Genomic DNA, 18,260 nt, shown 5'->3' on the forward strand with positions numbered 1-18,260 from the left:
GGTACAGGGGAAGGCATCGGCCAAATACTCTGTATCCGTGCATCCCTAATCATTTGACTGTGCTAAATAGCGCTTCTCATTGGTCAGCGTGGTCACCCAATTTGCGAGCAAAATGCCTAGGGCAGGACTGCGCTGGACAGCAGTATGGGGTACAGACAGTACATATGTACTGGCGGAGGGTAAGGATTGTTCGCTGAAAGGTAAGTATAGCCGGGGGATTGGGAGAGACCGTGCCAGATTTGATCGGGTAATTCAATTTTCCCATATTACCTGGGAAAGTGAACTTGCCCTGTAATGCACATTGTGCGTGTAAAAGAGTTCTGCTGCCTGGCTACCACAATATGGCACACAGTGGAATGGTGGCAGCACTCAACGCACACACACAATGTGCTACGTGTCCATTTATTTTCATGCAGATTGCGGGCGCAACGGGGTTGGTTTTAATTTTTTTTTTTACTTTATCACTTTTATTTTATTTTTATATAAGTTTTTTTATTTTTGTAAATGTTTATTTATTTTTTACCTTTTTGTTTACATTTAATGTTATTCCTATCACATAGGGGATTTTTTTTAAACCCCTATGTGATAATTTGGAGGTGGCAGGTTCTCTTTATGGAACCTTCCCTCCAACACAGAACAGATGCTCTGTGCAGTTCCTGACAGCTGGGACAGGTGACGCTGTGACTACAGCACTCCAGCCTTAGTGATCACAAAACTGTACATTTAACTCTTCTTGTCCAGAGCAGGGCTAAATGTAAAAAAAAAAAACTACTCGCCCGGCGCTCAAAACTGCATGTCCCAGGCGTCAGGCAATAGGAATTCCACACCCCTGTTTAAAGGAGACTTCCATTAGTTAATTATTTATTTAAAACACTAACTCACATTTCTGTGCAGTAGTATATAGTGATGAGCCAAACACCCCCAAATTCAGTTCGAATTCGAACTTTAAAACATGGAAAAAGTTTGAATTTAAACTCGAAATAAATGCAAGTCTATGGGGGGTAGAACTTTGAAAATCAATTGACCCCATTTTGAAGTCTTATATGCAAGTTAATGGCAATAACAAAGGTATTAGGATTCGGGTACTGACCTGCGGGACATGTATCAATTAAACAATTTATCCAACTACAAAATGAAGACGCAGGTAAATATTAGTTTGTTTTATTACCTAGTTATGTCTTTTGTGTAAAGCTTATGTTCAAGAAGATGTTGTCTCTATTTGCTCATAAGCTTGTGTGACTGTAACCATCATGAATTTTAACAGCTTCAACTATCAATTTGTTTTGTTTTCACCAAGCAAAATATGATATATTGCTCTTTTAAATCCAAATCCTATGAAAAATGTAGGAACCTAGCTAAGCTTTCAATCAAGGATGAGCTTGATTGCACACTGCATTGCTATAAAAAGGCCAGTTGTTCACTTGGCAATCCGTAGTGGAGTGTCTAGGTCTTGTTGATTACTAAATATACCAAAAACCTTATTCCCTGATTATTTTAATCATGCAAATTACTCTTATTAAAAAAGAAGAAACATAAAGTCATATAACAATTCCATAAAAATATGGCTGCCAGCAAGAAGGATGTTTTTTTATATTATTTTCAAGGTCAAATATGCCTGGTAATAGAACATGTATATTGTAGCCTGCCAAGCCCTTAAAGCAAGGACAGCTTTCATCAAAATCTTGATTAATAGCTTCTGCTTAATGAGTTAATTACTGTCATCCAACCAACCACAAACTGGGATTCCCATTGCAATAACCATTAGTATCTTCCATGTTTGCAATCATGGGAAATATTTTAGTGATATATAGCAGTATGATGTGATTGGCATAATTATAACTGGGACTCCTAATATATCATCTAGCCACAACTGACAGTTTGGTAACTGCATTAACTTTTTTTATTCCAATATAAAAAAAAGGATTCAAACAATTGCATTTAAAAACAATATCTGAAAAACTTTGGTTTGCTTTTGGGCTGGAGAGTAACAACATTGCATGCTTAGGGCGAAATCATACTTGCCATTGCTCCTGTTATCTCCTCTGCTAATTGCATCTGCTGTTCCTAATTAAGTACTACCTCCACTGACATTTGGACTTTTTAGAAATCCAGTTAGATAAGAAGATTGCAATAGGTTCATAATCATGTTATTAGGATCATAATCATGTGGACTCTTGGCTATGCCAACACCAGCCCATACAGCTGTGAAAATCAGCCTGGTACAAGAGGACTAGGCATAACATTGTGCAGTGCTCCTAAATGTATATATATATAGATAGATAGATAGATAGATAGATAGATAGATAGATAGATAGAAATATTAACTAGAGGGAATGGAGGAAGCTTGGACTGTCAAAATGGGACATACTTTACCTCTCACACTTCTTTGATGTATTATTCATATTAATGCATTATTTCTATGCAGTTTTCTTTTGTTACCAAATGATTTGTTTTTTTATTGTGTGACAAAATATATGCAAGATTCTATAAATAAGGTATTACATTAAAATAAACAGTATTTTAACATGTGATTTGGAGCCAATTTTACCTCATTGTATAAAGCAGAGTTCCATCTTCTGTTATCCGTAAGAGTTTGTTTGGCATGGTCATATTATGGGCCACTGACTTCTTTCCATTGTGAAAAAATGTATCTGGTGTCCATATCTTACTTGCCATTAAATTATTAAGACGGAGGACTGTCATAGGACCCTTGAATTTGAGTCTTTCATCTCTCCAGCCTTGTCGAAAAAATACATCAATTGTGTATTCCTGTTTGTCAAAGAATAAATGAAGACAATGTTACATGGATTTTGATAAATATAATGAAATCAGAAAATAAATCTGAGCAATAAATCAATAGATATGCATTTATATATATGGGAAAGTCTAAACAAAAATTACATTATATTTAATTATATTCTGCCAACTTTTTTCTTTGTTTATCTATAATCAAATGATGTTCAAACATTTAAGATGAGTAATAGTGTGCCCATGCAAGTCAAAATGACAGGTGCTGCTCACGGCCATTTCGACTTTCCCCAACTTCTACAATACTCTTCCTTCCTGCACTTGATTCATCTCTAAGAGCTCTCAGAAATACCTGGATGTTGTGGGGAAGCACTTTAGTTTTTCCATGGATTTAGTTCCTGGCCCGCGCAGCCGATTGTCAGGTCTAAACACTGCCCTTTATTCACATAAGGAAAAAAGTATCCCAAGCCCATGCTGAAGGGGAAAAGTGACAGATTCACAGATTCAAATGTATCTAAAACCAAAATGTTTCTGTTCTGGAAAGAGTGGACAATGACCTCAAAAAGGTTTTAATGTCTGTGGCTTCACATGGTCACCTTAGAAATTAGAAATCATCACATTAATTATTAAAAGTCAAATGTGTATTATTACCCAAACACTGTCGAAGAAATGTTTCTAATTTCAAAGAACTACATTTTAAACAGAATCATAAGGGAACATACATCTGCAGGAATTAATATTCATCTACCATTTATAATAGAGCTCCTTTAACCCCTACGTGACGGGAGACGTACACTGTACGGGACGAATTATTTGAGAATCAGCCGTTACCATTCATTAATGGATGCCTCGGTATAGAGGCATGAATTAATGGAAGAGTTAACCTTTTTCAGACACCTGATCCCTTTCAGGAATCGGGTGTCTGAGAGTGAAAGCAGAGCCACATTTGCAGCTCTTGCTGTCACTCTGACAACTGTGATCGGGAAAGCTCGATTGTATACCAGCTTTTTAAAAAAACTTTCAGGAATAGATACATGATGTATCTATTCCTGAAAGAATGTTTCCGTTTTCTGGAACGATCAGAAAACCTTTTGTGACAGCTAATCCTGAAATGCTGCAGGATCAGTATCACTAAGGTTATTATTGGCTGTTCTTAAGTTTGAACAGTGGCGTCGCTACAGGGGGGCAAGGGGGGCGAAACGTCGAGACAAATATTCGCTCCCCCATTCTCATTCCTTATTAATGTATCTATTATTCTGATCATGCTATTAATTAACCATTCTATCATATATTCTTGAATGGGATGTTCATAGGTGGAGTGAGCAAAGCCTATGTCCCTCCACTTTTGAATGAACCCAAATTAATTTTTCAATCATGTATTCAATGAATTTTTCAATCATGCTATCATGTCTTTCTTGAAATGGGTGGTATAAATGGAGTGAGCGTATAAGGAGACATCTGATCAGCCGGTTTTTTTTATTACTTGTACTGTATGTGAATCAATCTTTTAAATATTACTAAGATTAAAAATACTTTGTTACTGCTAAATTGCTTTGGATTTGTCATTAGGTGCCCAACAAACCCCCATCTTTTTTCTTTCCTTTTTATATCAAAGTTCTTAGGGGTGTGGCACCAACTACTCAGGCCTCGGCCATAAATACAAATTTAAGCTTAGTTTATATGGCCGACGCTGGGGGGGCCGACGCCTGGTGCTCAAGACTGAATAGGTGCCCGACCCTGGGGCACCACCTGCTTGCTGCTACTGTACTGATCTCTGCAAAGGCTTCCCCCACCCCAGCGTTGGACCCCTATTCAGCCTTTGGCACCACCTGCTTGCTGCTACTGTGCTGATTCTGCAGCTGGTGCCCAAAACTGAATTATAGGGGCCTGACGCTGAGGGGGGAATCCTTTGCAGAGATCAGTACAGTAGCAGCAATTTGCTGGCCTGGTGCCCAAGGCTGAATAGGGGCACGGCATGGCTTCCCCCACCTCAGCATTGACCCCTATTCATCCTTGTGCACCAGCTGCTTGCTGCTACTGTGCTGAATCTGCAACAGGAGCAGCAAGCAGCTGGTGCCCAAAACTGAATTATAGGGGCCTGACGCTGAGGGGGGAATCCTTTGCAGAGATCAGTAGCAGCATTTAGCTGGCCTGGTGCCCAAGGCTTCCCCCACCTCAGCATCGGGTCCCTATTCAGCCTTGAGCACCAGGATAGCTGCTTGCTGCTACTGTGCTGATCTCTGCAGAGATCAGCACAGTAGCAGCAAGAACTACTTAAACCGGCGCGCAGTGTGCATCTTCTGAGAAGATACGCTATTAGCGTAGCGGGAGCGATGCAAAATGCACAGCCGGCTTCCCCGCTATGCTAATTGTATGCAGCTTCTGTCGCAACTGCAGGACGCAGATGCCATCCGCAATTAAATCAGCTCTCGGCTCCCATCGGTTGCGGCATGCAATGAAAATTATTAGTGCCCCCCCAGATCTGACTGGGGTATCTTATGTGCCCCCCTAAATATTGTTCCTAGAGTCGCCACTGAGTTTGAAGCAGACTAAAGGTGCCCATACACTGTACGATTCTCGCACGAGAATCGCGGGAAGTCCCGCAATCGTACGATAATCGTACAGTGTATGGAAGGCGTGCAACCATTTCTACTGTACGGTCACACGTCTTCCATCGAACAAGCAGGCTTGAAAACCCTGGCCTGCTTGTTCGACAACTGCCGAACGGGCCGGTGTGCGCACACTGCCCGTTTGCAGTGATCGGATGATCACTGATCCGATGATCGGATGATCGATGATCGCAAGTACGATCTGCCTGCCCAAGATGGGCAGATCGTACAATCTTTTAATAAGCTTACGACCATCGCAAGACAAAAGTCTTGCGATGGTCGTAAGGTGTATGGGCACCTTAATAATAACCAAAAATTGATTAATTTGTTTAATTTGTTTTTCACCCTAAGGGGTTAATTTTGTTGAACCCCCTCAAGACAGCGATGTTTAAAGTATGTCGCTGTCACTAAGTGTCACACTTAGTGACAGTGACATTGTATGCTAGGTGACCACTTTTAGCTTTAGCTTTTAGAGAAAAAAAGGTTAAAATGTTAGGTTTTAGTTTTAGGCCGAGAAGTACAGAAACATTTCCAAAATCCAAGGAATGTGAGGTTTTTCCAAATAAAGGACAAATAAATTAATGTATTTATTGCATTTTTATTTAGCTGTGCTGTTTTTGTAAAAAATACTACAAATCAAAACTGGGCAAAAGGTGTTCTCTTCTCTTTTTTAATATTTTATTTGTCCTAAGTGAGGTGTTAGGGCTACATATTTATATCACATATGTGTACCTATCTGTCCTCTAAAAAACAATATATAATATGTGTGGGTGCACTTTGTAACTCGCAACTCTGACCCGGAAGCTGAGCAGAGCGGCTGGACGCACTGGCATGTGCAGCGGTGTGCCGACACGCCTTGTGATCGAGGACCGGGACCTGAGGATCGAGGAGGACCGAGGACGAGAGCTGCAGGACCAGGGGTTCGGAGGACATGGAGCCGGACAGACGGACGGAGCCAGTTACGGACGAAGGAAGGATGGTGAGAGGAGAAGACCGAGGAGCCGGGAGCACCACTGCGGACCAGACCAGAGGGGCGGAGAGGAGAGCTCGGAGAGGAGCGGTGACCAGGACAGGCGGCAGGACTGCAGAGTGGTGACCTGGGCTGATGGAGCGTGTGGGGGTGAATGACTGCGGGAATGTGTGGGGTGAGGGACTGCAGGAGTGTGTGGGGTGAACGGTGCTGTAAGAAAGGAGAGAGAGAGGGGGGAAGTGCTGTGGGAAGTGTGGACTTAGTGGGGAAGTGTGAAACTGCAAGTAGAGAGGTAAGAGGGGTAGCCAGAGGGTTAAACGTTGCTAGGCTTTAGTGATAGTTGATAGTAAAAAAAAAAAAAAGGGGGGGGACAGTGGTGTATGTGCGAGTGTGCATATATAGTTACTATATATATTACTGTATATATATTTATATATTAAATAATACAGTTTAGATATTTACTATTGTGATTAGAGTGTATATGGGAATAAGGGAGGTATCATTAGCTGGGACTTAAACTATTTAAGCCCAGCAAACAGTACCCTTAACAGTACACTTTAACTCATGTATTCAGTAAAAATCAGCTAGACACTAAGTGTATATCTGTGCATCTGCGGTGCGTTAATTTGTAACATCAGCTAGTCTTCAAGTATTTTATCTGAAGGGATTTACTTAGTAATTGATTAAATAATTATCAACTACTGAATAAATGTTATCGGTTGGGCATTGAGCAGAGCAAGTACAAGATCGGGAACCGGGATCTAGGACGGAGGGCCAGACAAATCGGAAGGACTGCCGGAGACGGCATCAGACGGTCTTTCCAGCATTATCAGACAAAGATAGATGAAAAGACGGAAGGACGGACGTAAGAAAAAAACCTACGATCGGACCAGATCATAAGAGCGGGAAAGAACAGAGCTGCTAGATCAGGTCTTATGAAAGAAAGGAGGGGGGCCTATAAATTGTAAATTGTATTTTTGTGGTTTGTGATTTTCGGTAGTGTTTTCAGAGATTGTAGAGGGGGGCTAGATTGAGTAGAGGGAAGGGGGAAAGTGCTTTAGGGATAAAATGTAACCGTATTATAATTAAATTAAACCCAGGGCAGTAGTGTAAAACAAACCCAGGCTATAGTGTTATTTAACATCAGAACCATAACAAGTTAAATTAACCCCAGAGACGTAGTGTAATTAAATTAAACCCAGGGCTTTAAAGTATTTAACTACAGGGTAAATCACTAAAATCGTAGGAGCACAGGGGCATCAGGAATACAAATTTAATAGAAAAATAGCCATAGTCAGAAGTATTAAAATAATTAAGGATAGCGAAATAGTCAGCTGAGAACAATTAGGCCTAAAGAAAGGGATATATAAATAAATAACCTAAATATTTAAAAGGGGGGATAAAATGTCTTCCATGAGTGTGTGTGCTACCAAGTGCACGTCATGCGCAATGTATGCGTTCCTTGAACATGCGTTTGAGGGGGAATACATTTGCGCTAGATGTGAGCGAGTTGTTTGTTTGGCCCAGATCCTGGATCTAAGTAAAAGGCTGGCAACACTGAAGAGCATAACCAACATGGAAAGGAGTCTGGACCTGACGCACCAGGCTCTGTTGGAGGGGGGCATGGATGAGGAGGGGGGGTTGGAGGAGCAGGATCCGGGGTTAGAAGCTGGATCACGGTTAGAAGGAGGGGTAGAGGGAAGAGTGGGAGAGAGTTCAGCCTTGATCTGATTAACCCCAACAAATATGCCAGGTTGCAGGATGTTGGGGATATTAGTTCAGGAGTGACACTGCTGGAGCACGGCGCCTCCTCTATCCGTAGGGGGAGTGACTGCTCCAGCAAGGATGGGAGCAGGATGGGGGGCAGGAGAAGCAGATCTTGGTGGTTGGAGACTCCATCATCAAGCGGACAGACAGGGTAATCTGTCATCGGGATCGCGAACGCCAAACAGTCTGCTGCTTACCTGGAGCTCGTGTTCGGCAGCATATTTCAGAAACTGAGCACTGAACAGAAATGAGAATGTTTTTAGAATACTTTACATAAGGCTTTTACCAAGTGTATACCATTGGGGAACAAAATTAAAAGATCAAAAACTAAGCCTGTATGGATAAATAGATTGGTAAAGCATCAAGGACAAGAGAGAGACATTTAGAACATATAAGAAGGAGGGGACGACATTGGCGTTCAATAATTATAAATAATGTAACAAAAGATGTCAAAAAATAATTTGGGTGGCTAAAAGAGAGTGTGAAAAATATATAGCCACTGTAAGTAAAAAGAATCCCAAAAATGTTTACCAGTACATAAATAGTAAAAGAGTAAAGAAGCAGCAGATAGGCCCAATAATGGATGAAAGCGGGAGTTAGTCACAAACGACAGGGAGAGGGCCGAGGCGTTAAATACCTTTTTCTCATCAGTATAAACTCAGGAAAAAGACGGGGGTATTATACATAGGAACGCACATAGTTCATCCCAAAATATTCCACAATGGACAGAAACCGAGATACAACAAAGACTCCAATTACTTAATGCAAATAAAGCATTGGGACCAGATAATCTACACCCCAAGGTACTTAAAGAACTAAGCTGGGTCATAGCGGGACCATTATACATAATTTTTAAAGATTCCTTAATGACTGGTAGAGTGCCAAGAGACTGGCGGAGGGCAACAGTGGTTCCGATATTTAAAAACGGGTCCACATGCCATCCGGGGAACACTTAAGGACCTCTTAGCAGAATTTGTTCAGAATAATGGTATAGTAAATGACAACCAGCATGGATTTAGGAAAGACCGTACCTGTCAGAAAAACCTGCTAACTTTTTACGAGGGGGTAAGTAGAGATCTGGACAGAGGGAGGCCAGTGGATGTGGTATATTTGGACTTTGCTAAAGCGGTACCACATAAACGTCTATTAAACAAACTGAGGACTATGGGTATAGACAGAATAGTGTGTACATGGATAGAAAACTGGCTACAGGAACTGGTACAAAGAGTATCGATAAATGGCTCCTTCTCGGATTGGGCTAGGGTCATAAGCGGCGTGCCGCAGGGTTCTGTACTGGGTCCCATGCTTTTTAACCTATTCATTAACTATATTGGGGAGGGGGTAATCAGCCAAGTTTCAGTGTTTGCAGACGATACCAAAATCGCAAGGACAATAGACACTGAATCAGACATCATAACATTACAGGAGGATCTGGATAAAATTGGGGAGTGGGCAACTACATGGCAGATGAGGTTTAATGTAGATACATGTAAAGTTGTGCACTTTGGGGTTAAAAATAAGAAAGTGGATTACACACTAATGGCAGCTCCACTGGGGAAGTCCGAAAGGGAATTAGACTTGGGGGTCATTGTAGACCACAGACTGAATAATAGCTTGCAGTGTCAGGCTGCTGTAAACAAAGCGAGTAGGGTCCTGTCCTGTATTAAGAGGGGAACGTTATGCAGGGACAAGTCTTTAATTGTGCCACTTATTAGATCACTGGTTCAGCCTCATCTGGAGTATGCGGTCCAGTTTTGGGCACCAGTGAACAGGAAGGATGTCCTCGAAATGGAAAGAGTCCAGAGGAGGGCAACCAAACTCATAATGGGGATGCAGTACCTGAGCTATGAGAACAGCCTACTAAATGTAAACATGTTCTCATTGGAAGTAAGGAGATTAAGGGGGGGACATGATTTTCATGTACAAAATGTTCACCGGGGATGGCGACATTAGCAGCAAACTTTTTACAATTAACTCCATGACAAGGACGAGAGGCCACTACCTAAAATTGGTGGAGAAAACATTTCAGCACAAGGGGCGCAGGGGTTTCTTCTCAGTTAGATCAGTCAGGGTCTGGAACTCTCTGCCACATGCTGTGATTTCGGCTGAGAGTGTGGAATCATTCTAGAGGCGATTGGACGATTTCCTCAGAGACCGTAATATACAAGGCTACAAGTACCGTTAAAAATTACAATACACAGGAACCCATACATACACATACACACAATAGGTTGTACTCGATGGACATGTGTCTTTATTCAACCTCAAATACTATGTAACTATGTATATTACTGACGTGGAAGAATAACACAGCAAAAATGTGAACAGTGCGTCAGTCATTTACAAACAGAAACTAAAATCAAGCTCAGTCATGAAGGGGTTAACTCCTCTTAGGTGATGGGCAAATCTGTGTTCAATTCACTGAGGGTTCAGAGAATCTGCGTAAAAATGTGGCAAACCCAAAATTTGTTGAAATTACGAATTACATTATTTTTTTGCTAATAGACTTTGATGCTTCCAGGATGACAAGGAAAAAAAACACCAATCCTTTAAATTACATATCAGGGGAATACCAAAAAGCTGTATGTGGTGTCATGAAACAATATGTCGATTTTGAAAAATGTACTTTTAGCTTGGCTTACATACAACAGCAGCACCCTAATCTAATGCATTTAAACTTTTTTTAGGCAGGTTTAATTGAGACTCCTGCTTTTTAATCACGTGGTAATCGGCCTAAATTGACCAATGAAAGTAGCAAGCCATGACATATCTAAAAGCTATAGAAAGGTTTCCTCCTAAAAATAAAACTAAAGCACTCAATGTCTTACAATTTGGCCAGTGGTACAACAGTTTGAGAGTATCACACAGCAAAGTCAAAACACAAAAAGAACATTTAAAGATCACAAACCCACATTACCACACCCCTTCCCATCCCTGTATCCCCATTTATTTCCAATAATCAAAATAATAGGCATCAGGTATGTTTTTACTTAAAAATGGCCACCATCAGAACAGTACTCAAACACTTGAATAGGCAGAAAGTAGAGAGGAACAATGAAGATTTTAACTTGCAATTAAAATTAGTGTGAGAGACAACTTTAAGAGGGAAAGAAGAACCAGGTTTTATCCTAAAACAAATGCATGGGAAGCATGTTGGCAGCTTGGTTGAGCCGCAAATAAAAAAGGGGAGGCCAGGCAGTTTTATCTTGAAATAGAAATTAGAGTGTAGATAATAGCCAAATATATTTTTGAGGGGTAGTATAGAATCAGAGAACTAGAAAAGGCTGCAAACCTTGAGAGACATTAAAGGATTTACCTTGCAGCACACATTAACATTTTGCAGCTGAAGTTAAGCTGCAGAAATATTGTGTGGCAGCTTTAAAGTGTCTGAGCAATGGAAAAGCCTGCAAACTTTGAGACACATTGCAGGATTTACTGTGCAGCAAACATTCAAAATGATTCAGCTGAGGTTGAACAGTGGAAACATTGTGTGGCATCTTTACAGTACCTGAGCATCAAAATAGACCAAAAACATAGGACACATTGCAGGAATTACCCTGCAGCAAGCATCAGAAATTTTGCAGCTGAAGTTACTTATAAACATAAGATAAATCCCTTTCGGGGATCATAGAATTGAAGGCACATTGGTCATTAGAGGGTATACTGCCACCATCAGAAAACATGCTTCATATGTTGTCTATAAAGCCACACAGTGTGTACTCCAGGAGGAACACAAGAGGGATTATGGCTCACCATTTTTGTTGCCTCCTCAAAAAGTGCCAAAATGTTGCAGTTGTCCTGAATGATAAGCCACAGAAACAGTAAAAAGAGCCCAGAGCCTGTCCTCATGCCAGAATCACAGAGGTACTTGTTGATGACATGCTGCTGTTGGTGAGGACAGCCTAGCCAACACTAAGTTCCAGCACATGGGGTTTTCACACCTAATAAGGTTCCCAGTCAGCAAATGTTGGTTCTGCATTTCTGCCAAGCAAGCCATGGCTTAGTATGACTGCCTAAAGTGCCCACAAACCCTCCTGACTTTCCTGGTAAAGTGCAGCCAGTAAGTAACTTTGCCTGGCCTGAAAATGAGGTAGTGTCAGTCACCTCCTGGCTTGGGCCTGCAGCTTTGGCCCAGTGTGGCTCCTGTCCCCCAGTCATATGAGCTGAAACACAGAATGACAGTGTTTAGCCTGGTACTTTTCATATACTCTGGGGCTCTTGGAGGTGGGGGAGGACTGTTGGTTCCAAAGAGTCAGAGGATGAGGCCTGTGAAGATTAGGGAGTACAGATGACGGCACTGCCACCATATGACAAGACACGTGGTGGCACCACCAGCTCTAATGGTGTGCTCCATCCTGCAATTCTTCATATCCACCAGAAGATTCACCCAGTGTGCAATGATGTATAATTAGTGTTGCTGATGCTGACAATGTGGTCCAGCAACAGGCACATGCTGGTGAGTGAAAGAAATGGTCTTCTGGGCAAAATAATGGTCTCTGGGTACTTGCCACTGTGGTGTAGCACAGACCATAAACTCGCAGAATGGGGGTTATTTCACAAGCTTGAATACAAGCAGCTGCAAAACCAGCAGTTTTGTCAATCTGGCATTAAGACATTGGGCATGGAGGTGATTTGGGGATATTTATTCTTCCACTTCAGCACCTGCAGATGAGACACCTGCCTTGTGAAAGATGCATTTGGAGTGGGTGGGAAGGGTATAGGAGAATGTTGCAGGGGTTCAAGCCTTTACCTTACCCTTCTCGGCATGGCCCCATCATCCTCTTACCCACTTGGTATGGCATATCCTAAGCCTATAATCCCCTTGTAAGACTTTTCTACCTGTACCTGGAGGCCACAGATGTTCTGGTGAATGTAACAGGGTAATGCTATGGAGGGGGGAGATCCAGAAAGTGATCAATGAGGAGAAGGTGTGTGGCTGACTTGTCCTGTTGATGAGCTAATCCCACCAAGCTCTGTGGTGCAGAGTCATGTGGTTTCTCAAGAATGTAGTGCTCAAATGGCTGGTATTTTTACCATGGCTGATATGCTGAAGGCTGAGAATACAGACCACAACAGTGCTGTAAGCAGAAAATACATTACAAAAGGCCTACTTTGCAGAGCTGGATCAGAGTGGACCAGCACTGAGTATGGCAGTGTCCTGTACCTGTGGAGCAGTGCTGCCAGATGGATTTGGATGGCTGCTCCTTCCAGTCCTCTGCAAGCTCTTCCTGCCCCTGGACAAAACCCTTTACTCCTCTCCAATCGATGGCACCCATGAATGGTCTGTCACTTCATCATTCACCCCTCCTCCTGAAGACAATTTTACACTAAGCTCCAGCTGCTGGAACATTGTTACCTGCTGATCCCTGTCTGATGTTCCCTGACTACTGTATGGCTGAATCCTCCTCTCCCTCTATGGCCATGGAGCTATCTTCTTCATCCTCAATATGTGAAAGGAGAAACACTTGCACATAACCCAGATAATCCTCTTGAAACAAGTCAGTGTTTGTGTAATCAAATAATTGTGACTCCTCATTGACAGTTTGTCAGGCTATGACTGCATAAACAGGAGATGAGGCATTAGCAGCACTTGCACTCAACTAGCTGCTTTGTGCCTGAGGAGGAGGAAAACAAAGACCATAAATTTGTAGGTACCATGAACCTCACCCTCCCCTCCACCCAAATTTGCTGCAACCCCGCCATGCAGCAAACCGTAACCCTTAAGTAGGCCACTGCTTCCAAACTAGGGTGAATTCCAGCAGTCTGAAAATGTCTGCTGTTACTGGAGGATGAAAGCTGATTCCTAAAAATGGTTTGCTATCAGTCATTTCCTATTAAATAATGTTATCTACTTTTTTTAAGAAGATAGACTAATGAAGATAATTGCCATGTTAGATGCTCTGCTGAAGTTCCTACAAAAAAGTACTTAACTACAGTACTTTTCTGATATACATGAAAAACATTTAAACATTGATATCTAATATAACTGCCTGTTTGTTTTTTAAATATGGGTGTAAAGTAATGGCTGACTTTGTCCTGCATAAGCTTGCTGCCTGAATGTTGTGTTGACTATCTTGCTTCAGTAGTTCCTGAATCACTGACACAGAACCAAACAACACGCATATAGATTAGGAAAATCAAGAGAACATTTTTTAAAATGAAGCCTTTTCTCATTTCTTGAACATGAACACATGTTCACTATTTATCATACTGGAAATGAATAGCAAAAAATGTAAAAAGTAGTTAGATTTCATATGTTCTATGCACATGACTATTATACATCATTCCAAAGTTATAATTTCTAGCAACTTTAAAGATCAGCTTGTAGCCAGTTTATATTTAAAATATTCAACATAATAAGCAATTTTAGCACATTTTATATGTAGGTCAGCCATGACATATGAAAAAGGGAATATGAGGAATATAATGCACAGATGCTTGGCAGGTAAAATTAGTCTTTTACAAGTTCATTACCATATGCAAATATGAGTCATCTTTTTATTCTCATTGTGCAAAGACCTTGAAGTGATATTCCATGAGCACAGAACGTAACATAAGAAAAACTGTGAATCTCACCATATCATGATCGGAAACTGGTCCAAAGCTGGTGACGAAGATGTCTGTGTTCACTTCAGTTACACGCTCTGTTGAAGCAGGAAATGAGGAAGTTCAATATCTACTAACAATCTTCATTAGATCTAAAATAGCCATTTTTCCCACTAATAAGAATAATACATATTGTACATATAAATGTCTATTTATCTATAAAACATTGTCTATTTTAGAGATTATTATAATCCATTTTTCACATTTAAAATGTCATTAAAAAATCGAAATTTAAATGTGGACATCTTTGATTGGAAATTTTTTTAGCAATCTATATTAATGTTAGACATTGAAAGGTTACAGCTTTTGTCCGTAGCTGATCCTAATCCAATGTCAGGAAAAGACTTGCTAGAAATAAAGAAGTTATTTTGAACCCTGATGTACTGGCATAAGGATAAACGTAAAGGGTATCTGTGGTCTATGGTCTATCTATCTATCTATGGTCAAAATCTAAAAATAAACATGTACTTGTGTTTTGAATTTTTATAAGTTCTATCCCACTCATATTAATCATATCTTTTTAGAATGGGGTAGACAAACTCTGGCCCTCCAGGTGTATTGAAACTACAAATCCCATCATGCATATGTCTATGGGAGTCATGCTTGTGGCTGTCGAAGTCTTGCAATGCCTAATGGAATATGTAGTTGCACCTCAGCTGGAGTGTCGGAGTATGCCTACCCCTTATCTAGAAGTTTCAAAATGTATTGCAGTTGCTCATAGGATATACTTCTTCAATGCACTGACATAATTTTACTGAGCCCTGTGAATATGCACTTTCATGTGTTACAACTCTTACAAAGCTTGCCTTCTGAACTACAACTTAACGTCTCAACAATATAACATTATCACTGCTTGCTGGAAGCAATGCATGATGGGATGTGTAATCTTGATAAGTCGAGACTACATTATGGGAGACAGCAGGGAAAGAGATGCAAGGCACACTGGCAATCCATGAAGTTGTTGAACGTGATTTGCAGACAGAATGCAGCATTTACTAGATAAAAGGGTTTTAAGTTAGCTTTGAGTACATTATCAAAAACAACTATAGTATGTATTCCCAGTACAATGCTGATGTTATAAGAGGATAGTATATGCTCCAACTGCTCTTTCAAAACTGGCCCCACCAATTTTACTCGTAATCTGTCACATGTTAAAAGAAAACAAAACAAATAGAACTTTGGGCTTTGCCATTTTGGGCTTTTACAAATGTATTTTTTTTGTCTGGAGTGGGGGTTAGTATAAAATGCTTTTATAATGTTCCCACTCATGTCCACTTCTTATCTGACACATCTAAAATTTCCAACGAGCACTTCCACTTTGTGTTTCCGACTTCTTTTTTATATAATTTCACTGTGGACATTACCAATTAAATAGATTTGTTTTTTATATAGATTTATTTGCAGCAGCATTTGGTAGCATCAACAGGGAAGTCAATGCTGAAGAAAACAGGCTATTCTGCATAGAGTTAACAGCTATTGTGGGTATACATACAAATAGAAACTTTTAAAAATATTCTATCTTTAAAGTGTATGTAAGGGCAAAGGGACTTCTTTTTTAGTTTTAGATTGTGTGTGAAAGAAATAGTCTCTCTTTCTAGTTATTATTGCTGCCTGTCCCTACTAGGGGAGGTTCACCCCTTTAATTGTCCTGGTGACCATTGTCACAGGCAAAAAGTAAAGCTGAGTATACGTCGAACAACTTTAAAGTGACATTAAACCCTCAGATGTTTTTACATAAAACAATACTGTAATACTGTAATGTGTGCCTTACTGTAATCCATGGTTGTTTCCCTTCTCTTTGCTGCTCTTCCTTTTAAATCTGTTCTCATGCTGGTCAGAACTTCTGTTTTGCATCAGACTGCCTTGTCTCTGAAATGGATACATGGTGTCTGTGTGTAGGTTCACAACCTGAGCCAGCACTACAGGAAGAGGCACTCAGCGGCAAAGGGAAGTTCTCCCCAAGCATGAGAAGACATGAGGATTTAAAAGGAAGAGCAACAAAGAGAAGGGAAACTACCATGGATTACAGTAAGGCACAAATTACAGTATTGGTTTATGTTAAAAAATCTGAGGGTTTAATGTCACTTTAACTGAATCTTTAAGCAGTTGAAATTCACTCCGTAGGTGGCCTTATCTGGTAACTCCTGGCTGGCATCCTTCGATTGAAAATTCAGAAGAGCTGAATGTAAAATTGTCAGCCAAACAGGGCCTGTTTAGTGTGGATAAAGGAATCTGCTAGAATTTTTTAAAGAGCCTAAAAAAAAATCTAACATTGTACACCTAGGTTAAGGGAAAACCTCCGTGTTTGGGATCACTGTGAGGGGATTTCTTCTTTTCTTGTTGCGCCTTCTGGATAGGAAGTGAAGAGAAATCTCCCTAGCAGGACACAGACAGCCAAAAAAAAAAAACCCTGACCAGGGATTTAACAAAAAACAAACAAAAAAACTTCAAAAGGAAACTTGTACAGAGATAATCTATTTAGTCTGACATGGATGTACCCCCCTGGGCGGAGTGTGACTCTGTCATATTGTGGGACAGCCAATGAGAGACACTGTAGTGTATGTACAGTACGGCAGCCAATCACTGGGTTTCTCTCAACCAGTGATGCATGCTGGGATAGGGTACATATACTGGTGGGATTTGCCATGTGCTCAGACTAGCCGGGACCAGCCATGGATTAGGGCTGGGTGCTGTTCAGCCTGCCCCCTGGGCTAGGCCTAAGGCCGGCAGGTAGGCATAGGCTGGTGTGAGGGAAATGTTTCCCTGAGACCTCCAACATGGAGGAGGTCTGTATTGCTGTTAGAGGAAGAGGCCCAGGACCAGTGATGGCTCTTGAAGTATCCTGGAATTCAGAGGACTTCAGGAGTATGGCTGGTGTCTTTCCTATTGAGGATCTGTGTTCATCCTTGCTCATCTGCTAGTTCAGTTGCTATCCACTGCCTCCCAAGTGGATCTACACTGAGATGTTAACCAGGTCTGGTGAGTCTGGAGTCTGTGTTTGTTACACCCTGGAAGCTTAGGATCCCTCTACCCTCTCTCCCCAGTGAAGACGTTCAATAAAACGTTATACTGCATTATACTACTGGAGTGGACATCAGTTTGTGGGCACTAGAAGAAGGGCGGTTAATGCTAATGGGTGGGCAGCTGAAGATAATACCCTAGACAGACTAGAGATGAACCGGGCATTCAGCGGCTTTTTCGGGGGTGAGCGCTACACTCTTTTAACACATTAAATATTGTTTTATTTATTTTACCAAAGCTCCTGTAATTCAGCAGCAACTATTTGGCCCTTTTTAAGTTCTATTAATTGCATCATGCTTCTTTGAAAAAGTTGCATATCAAAGTGCTAATTGACACACATTGTTTGCAGCTAAAACATAGTGCTATAACTAGAAGTCAGCCAACACTCAGGATGTGTTGCTAGTTTGCAGTCAACTGTCTCATTTCAGTTATATTTATATTGGTGAAATATTTGCTTCTTTTCAGAGGCGTAACTAGAACCTTCAGGGCCCCAGTGCAAGAAACCATGAAGGCCCCCCCCCCCCCACCCACAGGGGCCT

At 41.1% G+C, this 18,260-nt stretch overlaps 1 protein-coding gene across 1 annotated transcript in view; it reads right to left on the reverse strand.

The window, feature by feature from the left end:
* Window positions 1–18,260, reverse strand: part of GABRA1 (gamma-aminobutyric acid type A receptor alpha1 subunit) — a 142,024-nt gene that overhangs the window by 49,477 nt on the left and 74,287 nt on the right. The window contains exons 4-5 of the mRNA XM_018560516.1: window positions 14,671–14,738; window positions 2,549–2,769 (exon numbers count right to left, since the gene is read on the reverse strand). Coding sequence (XP_018416018.1) covers window positions 2,549–2,769; window positions 14,671–14,738 — 289 coding nt within the window. The remainder of the gene's footprint in view (window positions 1–2,548; window positions 2,770–14,670; window positions 14,739–18,260) is intronic.

This window comes from Nanorana parkeri, unplaced genomic scaffold (genome assembly GCF_000935625.1).
Source record: "Nanorana parkeri isolate BGI_ZX_2015 unplaced genomic scaffold, ASM93562v1 scaffold461, whole genome shotgun sequence".
In the NCBI taxonomy this organism is placed as follows: domain Eukaryota; kingdom Metazoa; phylum Chordata; class Amphibia; order Anura; family Dicroglossidae; genus Nanorana; species Nanorana parkeri.